The sequence below is a fragment of the Lactuca saligna genome, chromosome 7, assembly GCF_052625555.1.
Source record: "Lactuca saligna cultivar CGN05327 chromosome 7, ASM5262555v1, whole genome shotgun sequence".
In the NCBI taxonomy this organism is placed as follows: domain Eukaryota; kingdom Viridiplantae; phylum Streptophyta; class Magnoliopsida; order Asterales; family Asteraceae; genus Lactuca; species Lactuca saligna.
In genome coordinates this window covers 156,182,003-156,194,707 of record NC_136423.1, presented here as the reverse complement: position 1 = coordinate 156,194,707, position 12,705 = coordinate 156,182,003, and the positions used below count along the sequence as shown (strand labels likewise).

At 39.8% G+C, this 12,705-nt stretch overlaps 1 protein-coding gene across 1 annotated transcript; it reads right to left on the bottom strand.

Moving 5' to 3' along the window:
• Positions 1 to 11,836: 11,836 nt before the first annotated feature.
• Positions 11,837 to 12,461, bottom strand: LOC145006481 (uncharacterized). Its single transcript, XM_078965564.1, has 2 exons — positions 12,318 to 12,461; positions 11,837 to 12,230 (listed from the first exon to the last, which is right to left on the bottom strand). Exons 1-2 carry the CDS (start codon positions 12,418 to 12,420, stop codon positions 11,995 to 11,997), a joined length of 339 nt encoding a protein of 112 aa, XP_078821690.1. The 5' UTR covers positions 12,421 to 12,461; the 3' UTR covers positions 11,837 to 11,994.
• Between the last annotated feature and the right edge of the window lie 244 nt (positions 12,462 to 12,705).

The following is a 12,705-nucleotide window of genomic DNA, read 5'->3' as shown; positions in this document are numbered from 1 at the left end:
GTGATGCGTCCATCTCGGGTTTAGGCGCGATATTGATGCAGAGGGGTCATGTCATTGCTTATGCCTCGAGGCAGCTGAAGCCTCATGAGGCGAACTACCCAACGCATGATTTAGAGTTGGGGGCGGTGGTCTTCGCCCTCAAGATTTAGCAGCATTACCTCTATGAGGTTCGATGTACCATTTACACGGACCACAAAAGTTTGAGGTCCCTCATGGATCAGCCGAATTTGAACATGAGGCATCATCGATGGTTGGACGTGGTGAAGGATTATGATTGTGAGATCCTTTACCACCCGGGGAAGGCCAACGCGGTGGCCGATGTGCTTAGCCGTAAGGCGGCACCGATTGGGGATGTGCATATGAGGATGACGGTGGTGACCCTACTGTTAGAGTAGATTCGGGAAGCTGAACAAGAGGCTATGAAGGAGGAACATCGGAAGAGTGAGCGTATAGTGGGTCAAGTCACCTCCTTCGATTATGATAGCCGGGGGTTATTGACACTACACCGTAGGGTGTGGGTGCCATATCACGGAGGCGTGCGCCAAATCTTGATGGAGGAGGCGCACAAATCCCGATTCTCAATTCATCCAGGGGCGACGAATATGTATCGGGATCTTCGCCTAGATTATTGGTGGCCCTGCATGAAGCGGGATGTGGCGTGCTACGACGAGCAGTGTTTGACCTGCAGGAAGGTCAAGGCCAACCATCAGAGACCACACGGAAAAATGCAGCCGTTGGATATCCCGTTGTGGAAATGGGAGGATATTACGATGGTTTTATCACGAAGCTTCCCAGGACGGCACGAGGAGTAGATTCGATTTGGGTCATCGTGGATCGGTTGACCAAGAGCGCCCATTTTATTCCGATTCAAGAGAGTATCTCGGCCGAAAAGTTGGCCGATATCTATATCAGGGAGATAGTGGCGCGACACGGGGTACTAGTGTCAGTGATATCAGATCGAGATGTGCGGTTCACTTCTAGGTTTTGGAAAAAGTTTCATGATGAGTTGGGCACTCGTCTACATTTTAGCATCGCCTTTCACCCGCAGACGGATGGTCAGAGCGAGCGGACCATTCAGACTTTGGAGGATATGTTGCGGGCATGCGTGTTAGACTTCAGTGGTAGTTGGGATACCTATCTTCCCTTGGCAGAGTTCTCGTACAATAACAGCTACCACGCGAGTATTGACCGTCCCCCATTCGAGATGTTGTACGGACGGAGGTGTAGGACCCCGATATGTTGGGGTGAAGTTGGATAAAGGGTTATAGGGAGCACCGAGGTGGTGCTCAAGACGACCGAGAGGATCCAGCAGGTTCGAAGCAGACTTCAGACTGCGCAGAGTCGGCAGAAAAGTTACGCCGACAAGCGTCGATCAGACCTGGAGTTCCAGGTCGGGGATATGGTTCTCCTGAAAGTGTCGCCTTGGAAAGGCGTCATCCGATTCAGGAAGCGGGGCAAGTTGGGCTTGAGATACATTGGTTCGTTCAGGGTTGTAGCCTGGGTGGGCAAGGTGGCATATAGGCTGGATTTGCCAGCCGAGCTCAGTCAGATCCACAACACCTTCCATGTCTCCCAGCTACGGAAGTGCCACGTGGATGATTCAACGGTGGTGCCTTTGGAGGATATACAGGTTGATGATAGTCTGAATTACATTGAGCTCCCAGTCGCAATCCTCAACCGGAAGTCGAAGGATCTAAGGAACAAGAGGGTGGAGCTAGTGAAAGTGCAATGGCAGCACCGCAAGGGTTCGGAATGGACTTGGGAGCCGGTGGAAGAAATGATGGAGCATTACCCCGAGCTGTTTCAGGATGGAGCGGCAGACTTCGAGGACGAAGTCTAAAATAAGTGGGGGAGATTTGTAGCACCTGGTTCCTGGTACGTAAAATTTATCTAAGTATTTGTCATTTTTAGCCTTGGACTCGGCGATTTGTAGGTCCGACTCGCCGAGTAGGGACGGGGTCCGGGAACACGTTTAAGTTGGCGACTCGGCGAGTCCATGTTCTGGACTCGGCGAGTCCCTGCTGTCTGATGAAACCCTAAATTTGAAGGGTTTGCACCCAATTTAAGCCTTCTTATCCGCCCCAAGCTCGCCCCCTTCACCCCCCAGAGCCTTATACTTCATTTAAGCTTGTTCCTTGTGAGATTGAAGCATTTTGGTGTGTTTTCTTGAAGATTTGGAGAGGGAAGGAGAGTAGATCAAGAAGAGAAGAAGGAGGCCAGGCTTATTGGTGTTATATCAGTGATTTACTTGAGGTATAACACATTTTCCCTCTGTTTTCATGCTTGTTGTCCCTTGTAGCTCCATGAAAGTCTTTCTTGAGCCTTTGCCCAAGCTTGTTTGTGTATTAGAGTGGATGATAAGTTGTTTAGCTTCTAGATCTACGCATGATTGAGCTCCAGGAGCTTGGATCTACTGCCTTTATGGAACCATAGTGCATGAAAGCCCTAGATGTACCCTTTTTGGTCCATTTTGAGCCCTAAAACTCTCATGGATGTTTATTTACACGTAAAGTTCGAAACTTTACGTGTCAACCAGGCCCTAGGAACCCAGATCTATGAATGGCATGGGCTGGATTCAAGCAAAATCGCATGTATAGTATTTGCATGTGGCAGACTCAGCGAGTCGTTCATCTGACTCGGCGAGTGGAGTCGCGAGTCCCCAGGTTTTCCCCCTTTTCGTGTTTGCGGGTTGGAGTAGTGAGTCATAGGGTGTGACTCAGTGGGTTGGAAGCCAGACTCACTCATGTAGTAACTCGGCGAGTCAATGCCATGACTCGGTGAGTTCAAGGCAATCTTCTTGCCTCAAGAATGGACTCGGCGAGTTGTTCATACAACTCGGCGATTCTAAGCATAAAGTGTTCTTTAGATTAAGACGAACGCGACGAGTTGTTCATACAACTCGGGGAGTAGAATGAAAAACGTTGGGTCATCAGCTTAGAAGGACAATCTCGTCGAGTCAATACCAAACTCGACGAGTAAAGATGGCTTAGTGGTCAAACAAAGGGATAGGGACTCGGAGAGTTGACAAGCCAACTCGACAAGTCGGGTCAACTGGAAGCTGACTTTGACTGTGACTCATGGTTTGGTTAAGGGTAAATGGTCAGTTTACCCTGAGGTCGGTTAGCAGTATTTGACTAAGTGTTTGGTGGGAATTGTTGCCGGAGGATTTCCGGAGCAGCAGCAGACAGACAGACCGTTCCCACATAGATCAATAGCTACGAGGTGAGTTACCTTCCAGTAGCGGTGGGTCTAAGGCCACAATGCCGGCCCACCAGTAAGATTGTATGATAGATGTTTGTCTCTGTGATATTCATCTAGGATTGCTACTACCTGTGATGTGCTAATGTGCTAGTAAGATATGATGATATGCGCTAATGACAGTAGGGGTAGATAGTCCCCAGAATACCGGTTGATAGGGCCGAAGGGGCGGTCATGCCCATTCATGCTAGATAGGTTATGTGATATATGTGCTATGTGGTAGTAGTAGAGGGTGAAATAGTCCCCAACATCCGATCGAGAGGACCGAAGGGGAGGCCAACTCCCAGATATGCTAGTTAGTATCCGGTCCAGAGGACCGAAGGGGAGACCAGCACCCAGATATGCTAGTCAGTATCCGGTCGAGAGGATCGAAGGGGAGGTCAGCTCCTAAATAGACTAGTCTGTATACGGTTGAGAGGACCGAAGGGGTAGGTTAGGCAGCCAGATATGCCTGACAATATATGTATGTTATGTGATTGTATGATATGTGGTATGTTGGGGGAACTCACTAAGTTTCGTGCTTACAGTTTTTAGTTTTGGTTTCAGGTACCTCTTCTACGTAGGGGAAAGAGCCGGTGTGGTAGCAGCCCATCACACACATGCTTCGTATTCCGCACTATGAAATCTTCCTGGGGATTTTTACTCTGATATTATTATGTTTTATGAAAATGTTTTCCAGACATGTGATATCTTTATAGAATGTTATGATCGGTAAATGTTTTATTTCGAATGTTTTGCTAAGTATATGTTTTCAAAACGAAATTTTTGGCTCGTATTTTTGTGTTGTTACAATCGAAGCATGAGACATTGCATGGAAGACCTCCATGTAAAAATGAGGTGGCAAATCTTAAAACTCAACTCTCCCTTTTATTTGGGCTTGGGCCGAGAATGGAGAGGGAAGAAAGAGTATTTGGGCTTAAATTCTTAAGCCCAAATTTTATAGTTATGTTGAGTGACTTTTGGCCCAAATAAATATGAATATGATTTTTATAACCTATTAGGGCTAAATCAGGTTAGTTATGGCCCAATAAGGTCCATTTAAATATTTTGTTTCATTCTAGGCCCAATATGGCCCAAAATATTAAAATAAATGAAAGTGGGTCTAATTAGAGGCCATTCAAGAGTTCTAAGCCCAAGATAGTCCAATTGGAAGCTTATTGGTCCATTAGGCCCAATAAGGAAATCCTAATCCAAAAAGGACTTAAACAAGGATTTCTAAGGTTTCCAATTGTTTGTTGACTATTTGTATTGCTTGTATGAAGTGTTTGATTGAAATTCTGTTGTCATAGAGTAAGCATCATGCATGCTTTCATGTTTTTGATTCATTGTTGTCATAAGTGTTGTAGTTACAAGCACCAAAATTTCTAGTTGTGACACCGGGATCATCATTTCAATCAGCACGGTTGAATTTAGTTTGCATACCCTCAAGATACATAGAGCAGAATGTCAAAGCTTTGTCTGTAACATAACCCTCTGCTATTGAACCTTCTGGTTTGGCTTTGTTTCTGACATAATTTTTAAGTTTTTTTTTCATTATCTTTCAAAAGGATGCATCCATCTCATGTGTACAGGACCTCCAAGAATGGCTTCATCAGGTAAATGAAGAATAAGATGAATCATTATATTGAAAAATGCTAGAGGATATATCAACTCAAGATTGCATAAGATCTTCACCACTTCTGTTTTGGAATTTCTCATGTCGTTAACATCTAATGACCGTGCACAATTTTTTTTAAAGAATGCACATAGGTCAATGATTGTTCTTGAAACATTTGGTGGGAGACATGCTCGAACCTCTATAGGTAGCAGTTATTGCAAGAGGACGTGATGATCGTGAGACTTCAGCCTAACTAAATTTGATTCAATATCATTAACCTTCTTATTAAAGTTCAATCCAAAACAATCAGGTAGTCTCATGTAACGCCCGTGTTTCTAGACTTGCCATTTTTAGCAATGTAATAGTCTAGGTTAACCTTCTAACTCAACTTGAAATAATAAGAATGTATTATTTGTGAATTATGTGTTTATTTTCTTGATTTTTATAATTTAATGAATTAAGAATGAAATAAGCGTCAAAATTAAAGTGTAAGATACACCCGATATCTTTGCATAAAGTTGTAGTGGTCGAAACAAGGATTTCGGAGATATAAGGAATGCCAAAATCCGAGTTATAACGAAGAAGTTATGACCTGTCGAAGTTTCGCGACAGAACCGACACGACGCCGAGTGACGTAAAATATGAATTTAAGATAGAGCGATATTTAGCCTTAGCAATCTAAACGAAAGTCGTAGATTTCGTTAAACCGAGAGCATGCATAAAAGGAACGCCCAAATCTGACTTCGTATGAGGAAGTTATGATTTTCTGAAGTTTCGACGTGGCAGTATGCAGCTCGAATACTCGATTTGAGATCGAGCGGTTTTTAGCCGAAACAATCTAAATGAGAATCGAAGATCTCATTGTCAGTAACGAAGCAATGAAAAGTTAGGCAAGAACGGACGTCAGACGAAGAAGTTATGAATTAATAACGAAGTTTTCCTGTCCGAGCCTTCTAAAAATAAATAATAAAAATAAAAGTCAAAATTAGCCGACGGAGTCTAAACGAAAGTTGTAGAGCGTAGTCTCACCTTCGTGTGGATATAAAGAACGTTGAAATCGGAGTTCGTATGAAGGAGATATGAATTTTTGAAGTTTTAATAAATATTTTATATTTATTTTAATTTAACTCCGATATTATCCGAAGAGAAGGAGAGGCGGTCTATCCGAAGTACGCAGCGCGTACTGCTGTACGCCCCGCGTACAGCATAGGGCACTCGAGTTCTACGGAGTAGCGAGTCGTATGCAATGACGGAGATGGACCGATGACGTAAGCGCTGACGACCACCGAGGCGTACGCCCCGCGTAGCCTTGTACGCCCCGCGTACGTGCGAGGGTTCAGCAGCCTATAAAAGGAGGTCTGAAGCAGCTTCTTTTCTTTTGCAAATTTCATCATTCTCTCTGGTCCTTTGCCTCGATTTGCGTGCCGATTGTACCACGAAGCCCCGGTAATATTCCTGAGCCCCGAAGCGAGATCCGAAGCCCCGAGGATCCCGAAGAGCGTTATTCCCGAGCCGAAACGCTGCCCGCGAGGAGCCCGGTTTTGTGAAGATCTTCCAGATCTACGGAGAAACACCTCTTCTGCAAGTCGTAGTGCTGCCCGATCATCTTTTGATCAAGTGAGTGTGTAGTTATTTTCATTCCAACGCAATATTATGAAGTATTTCCTATAAAATACGTGTTATGTGTATATACTTGGTTGTTATACGTGTGAGTGTATATTCACTCTCTTCTATCTTATAGATCTGATGTATTCTCTATGAAATACGTGTTATGTGTGTATGCCTCATCTGTTATGTGGAATATGTATTGATTAAAACATGTTATACAGGTTTTTAAACTATGTATAAAAATGTATATTTTTATCTACTAATATGTTGGGTAGAACATGGGTAGATAATTGGTGTGTAATAAACAGATGAGAGGCCTCGGTGTTATTGGTGTTATTCTAGTCATTCAGCAGAGTATGGATGACGACCACGGACTATTCTAGACTGTCTTGTGGAACACTAGCAGGCTCATTACCTGTAGGTGTTGTGAACGACGTGTTCACCGGTGTACTCTATCCCCCACATGGTTGCCTTTAGGACACTTAATGTTGAGGAAGCCCCTCTGCAGTAATGTCCATCTCGATGAAAAATCCTGAAATAGGTTCCTTATAATAGACGTTATTTTTAGGAACGTAAGGTGAGGATAACGGGAATGGGTAATCGGGTTTATTGTTGATTGTTGAAATTAAATATAATTATTGTGGGTTGAAAACCCTATATGCTCACCAGGCTCCCAAGCCTGACCCACTCAGTTGATTTATTTTACAGGAAGTGGTGCAAGAGCTTAAGATGGGCGAACATCAAGTTGTTTTGTTTACAAGTCTGTATATGTATATATTTGTTGAATGACTTGTAATGCTATCGTTTATGCTTTATGATCTGTATCGGAACATGACATCCCGTCTTTTGATTATGAAATGAAATCATATTTCTTTATGAAATGTTTTGATAAATATCTATTTTATCATGTTTTGTTTTTGGGAACAAATTCCGCATCTCTTTTAAAATTAAAAGGATTACTCTGAAAATTATTTTAAAAAGCATAAATGAAATCGGTCTTTTCTGGCCGAGATTTTGGGGATGTCACATCTCACTACTTTAATTAATTGACAGAAACGTTGTCGATCAATTGGTTTGAAAGAGTAAGAAGCATGTGGGAGTATTTCTTTCTTCTTGTTTTCTTCCTTGTCATTTTTCTACATCTTCTGGACTTTCTCTCTTGGCCATTTATCTAGTCTAATGCCCATATTTTTTTCAAGTCGATTCTTGCTTCTTTTTTGTCTTTGCTTTTATCGTTCATCAGTGCAATATTCAACACACTCTCATTCACATTGTTTGAAACATGCATAACATCAAAATTGTGTTTTAGGTCGAGGGAAGACCAATACTCAAGCTGAAAGAAGATACTTCGTTTCGTCCAATTTAACTCTCTCTTTTGTCTTTCATCGTCGCACTTTCTTTTTTTACCCCCATAATCAGGATGTTTCCATGGAATTCGATCAGAGAGACAATTTACTTGCTTTAATATATTTGCATTACTAAATTATCTAAGATGCAGTGTTGTCTCAGGTTGACCATCAAACAATAGACTCTCCCTCCAACTATGGTTTATATTCAAGAATCGACTATGACCAACATAAGACATTTTCTTGGTCACATAAATGGAAGATGTGTCTTTGTTACAAGTAGGGCATGCTAAATAACCTTGACCACTCCATCCATACAGACTGCTACATGCTGGGAAGTCATTGATAGTCCATAACAACATCGCACACATATTGAATACAGTATTGGTTGATGCATCTCTCATTTTGACTCCTTCGGCCCACAACATTTTCAACTCATCGACCAAAGGCCTCAAGTAAACATCAATGTCCTTTGCGGGTGATCTAGGGACAGGAATCAACAAAGTTAGCATGAAAGAAGACTCTTTAATAGATATCGATGGTGGTGTATTTTAGGTAGTTAATATAACCGGCCAAATACTATAATTGTTATTAAGGTTGCCGAATGGATTAAAGCCATCAACAACTAAACATAGACAAACATTTCTAGGTTCTTTGTCAAACTCTGGATATCTCTTATCAAATTCTTGCCATGACTTACCATCTACCGGATGATACATCATACCATCCGTTGATCTTCCAATATTATGCCAAATCATATCTTTAGCTGTGAATCTGGAACTATACATCCGTCGAAGTCTTGGAGTCAAAGGAAAGTACCGCAACACTTTTTGTGGTACTCACTTCCCCTTTGTGGTTGTTTCCACCCATCTACTCTCGTTATATATAGGGCAATTTTGAATGGAATCATTCTCCTTCCAAAACAAAGCACAATCATATTTGCAAACATGGATGGACTCATATCCTAACCCTATCTTTCTCAAGTTTTTCTTAGCTTTATAGTGTGAAGTTGGAATCTTGCTTTTCAGGAAAGCAACTCTTATTAAGTCTACAAGTTGGTCAAATGAGTTATTTGTCCATTTATTGATCACTTTAATATGAAACAACTTTGCCAAAAAGTTTAAAGAAGACATCTCACAATCAGTGTATAACTCGGTATTGACCTCCTCAAACAAAGCATCAAATTATGGGTCCATGCCTCGTCCTTCATCATCTGTATTTTATTCATTTGTATTTTGTTCTGCTATAAGATCATCAATTACATAAAACATCTCATTAGTTATTGGAATGTTTATTGGAGTCGAATTGTAGCCCAAATCCAAAACAGGACGCTTCTCACTGTGATGAATCCATATAGTATACGACTTAAAAAACCCATGGTCATGTATGTGGGCATAAACCATATCAACAACTATTGATACATATTCACACACTTTACGCACGGACAACACACTTTGTCTTTAGAGTCAACATGTTTCCTCGCAATCTCCATAGAGTTTTCAAGACCTTCCAAGAATTTTGGGGTCGTTCAGTTTTCATGAATCCAACTCTTATCGATCGTCATTACTGTTTCATTATTAAAAATTACATTGTATACATAGTTAAATTGTATGAGTTTTTGTTTGAGAAACAAACATACGGAATGGATAGAGTATTCACAAATATATATAGAAATATACACCCTGGAAGTAGAAATCGGACGGAATTGATAGAGTATTCACAAGGGTAGGCTTCTAAACCCGCTTTATAGCAATGTGCTTTTATTAGTTTGTTTAAAGCATTCTATTTTTTAATTCTCTTTCATATTAAAAAAGGTATGTTGCTATTAATAACCTTTGTAGTTTTTACTTAATAAACTTTATTCTCAATAAACGTACTTTCATTAGTTTAAATATTTTTATATTTTGTTTTATGTTGTTATTAGTAACGTTTGTTCTTAACGACAAACATTTTAACTTAAAATTTAAACACTTTATCACTTCATTTACTCAAGCTAATAAACTAAATAAATAACACACCATATGTATTTTACATTTATACATAAAATTACATACCAACCAAAACAAAGATCACAATCATACATATTTCACAATCATACAAAATTTCGATTTCATATAAACCTAAACAAGTAAATTAACATTGTATACATACAATTTCAATTTCATATGTACCTAAACAAATTTGAATTTCATATAATATTTTAACCACAATTTCAATTTCATATAACATTTACCAAGTAAATTAACATTTTATATATACAATTTCAATTTTATATAAACCTAAACAAACAAACAACATACATATACCAAACAAACAACACAATCACACATATACTAAACAAACAACACAATTCTATAATCAAAGGAGGATCAATTTCAATTTCAATTTCATGAAAACTTATACTTATATACAATTTCAATAAAAATTATAAAAAAATTAACCCGTGTTTCATTCTTCTTGCTGTGATGGACATACTCCGCTTGTCAAAGTCGATGGTGATCCTCCACCACTGGTGGTCGCCGGAAATAAATAAAATCAGAAAAAAAAAATTAAAGATGAAAAACCTTTGTTAATTGCAATAAAAAACGAAGAGTGGTGAAAGAGAGAAGCTGGAATGAGGGTCGTCGATGACAACTCGTCGGTGGGGAAGGTTGAGGCGGTGGAAGACGGACGGTGGTACTTCACCACTGGTGAACAACTATAAACACCAAAAAAACCCTTAAATTCGGGGTAAAAATATTACCACGCAACAATAAAAAACTAAATAGGAGTACAAAATACGTTACTTGGGCCTAATCGCTCGTTATGAAAGTTGGAAGTTGATTTCGTCGGAGAGTGTTAATGAAGACTGCATCCTTGTGTGCAAATGAACGAAGACTGCGTTTTTTTAGGGTAAACGTCTGTACCGACAACATGTCGTTGGTACAGGGTCTATATAAATGATGACGTTTCATTTTTTGCTAAAATAAAATTAAAAACCCGTGGTGACGACATGTCGTTGGGATAGCCGTATCACGCATATCGTCATATGTCATGCCGACAACTCTTCATCGATATAAGATACACAAAACTACGTCGTCTTGTATTTCTGGCACATGGAACAAAAATAAATGGAAAATAGATTTTTTGATACCTGTCGTCAGCATAGACTTTTAGAATACCACGAACAATTTTGTCGTTCCCACCAAACTTGTAGCGACGACTTCTCATCGGCACATATATCATGGTCAAAGGAAATCAGTCAAAGTTTGCAAAAGGTATGGCGAGGACATGTCGTCAGGATAGGGGGACTTGCAATGATGACATGCGTCATCGGGATAGGTGTCGCCGTAATAGCTCTGTATCCTTATAGTAGAAAATCTACATATTCATGCGATGGCTAAACCTTCAACATATTGCTTGATGCTTATGTACCTAGGTGTTAATCACTTCCATGTTCCAATGGTTGCTACATATTTTATTCTTGTTTTTTTTTCATTAATTCTTGGGCAATTATCAATTGTTTTATGATACCTTCATTAAAGTCACTAAAACCTTAGACAAAGGTTCTTGTTGATGCTTACACCGACTCCTACATATTTGCTAAATGGTAATTGCTGCCATCAACCGAAATTTCTTAGAGTCACGAACTATGATGGCTTTCCATTAATGAGAAAATGATGCCAAAGAGATTGATAATGCTTTTCACAAAAGGCACGATCAGTTCAAAAAAAAGCTTTCGTAGACATAGTACAGACGAAATTGGGTAATTTGCTTAAGAAATTGGGCAATCTTGTTTAGATTTTAGGTCTGAGTGCAAGAATTAGTATTATACTTCCATTTATCCGTTTATTATAGTACACAACATTCATTTCTTTTTATTACATCATTGCGTTTTCTTGTTTCAATTATTCTTATTATAATAGCACTCTCTTGGTTAGCACTCCTCTTTAACTATATATATATATATATATATATATATAATTTGTGATAGAGAGAAAAACGGGAGAAATTTGACAAGGTATTGAAAAGGATACATTTTTGGACATAGAGAGTTAAAAGAGATCTTATATTCTACAATAGAGTAAAAATATCTCTTATTTTACAATACATATCAAGTGCATACTTCCATCGAAAGAAGTTGTGCTAATTATTTCACATATAAGCAGTACGTAATGCATAATTGCATGGGCGAAGCATCGTTAGTTAGTTTTGAGTTTGTTTGTAAGCAACTGCCTCTTCAAACGTGCTGCAACACTTGCACCCTTTGTATCCACGTCCACCACAGCAGCCATGTCTGCAACCTTTGCTTCCACCACGGTTGTTGTGCCCTCCTCGTCCACCACCGTTGTCATGCCCTCCACGTCCACCTTTGTATCCTCCGCCTCCATGTCCACCACCTCCACTGTATCGTGAATGTCCACTGTCGACGTTAATCTGACCTGCAACATTAATTAGTGTTAATCTATAACTTTGAAGAACTATATGCTTTATAAAAATAGAACGCGTAAGGGATATATTTTACTTACTATCAGTGTTTTCAGCCAACTCCTTAGCTGCAGCCACTTCGGAGGTAATGAGAAGGACAACAGCAAAAGCTAGAGCAAGAAGAAGGAAAGCTCTTGTAGCCATTTTCACTTGTTTAATACAAAAGAAAATATATGGAAGAGGGATGTGGAAATTAGTGTGTTACACGTCTCTATTTATAGATGGTTTTATGAAAGAAAAGTTTATTGCTATGTCCCACTCCTATATTTTACTCCAACCAAATTCATATTTAAATGTTTGGTAGGATACTGCCATTTTCTTTTTTTCTTTTTTTGCATGTGCTTGAATTTTATTATTGGTTTATTTTGTAATTGAAAATTATTACGACTGAAAAAAAGCTGCCGACAAAACAAGGAAGAAGAATACATG

Coding starts and splice junctions, on each gene's coding strand:
- LOC145006481 (XM_078965564.1), bottom strand. CDS start 12,420: ATGGCTACAAGAGCTTTCCTTCTTCTTGCTCTAGCTTTTGCTGTTGTC. Junction 12,231..12,317: donor GTTGGCTGAAAACACTGATA/GTAAGTAAAATA, acceptor TTAATGTTGCAG/GTCAGATTAACGTCGACAGT.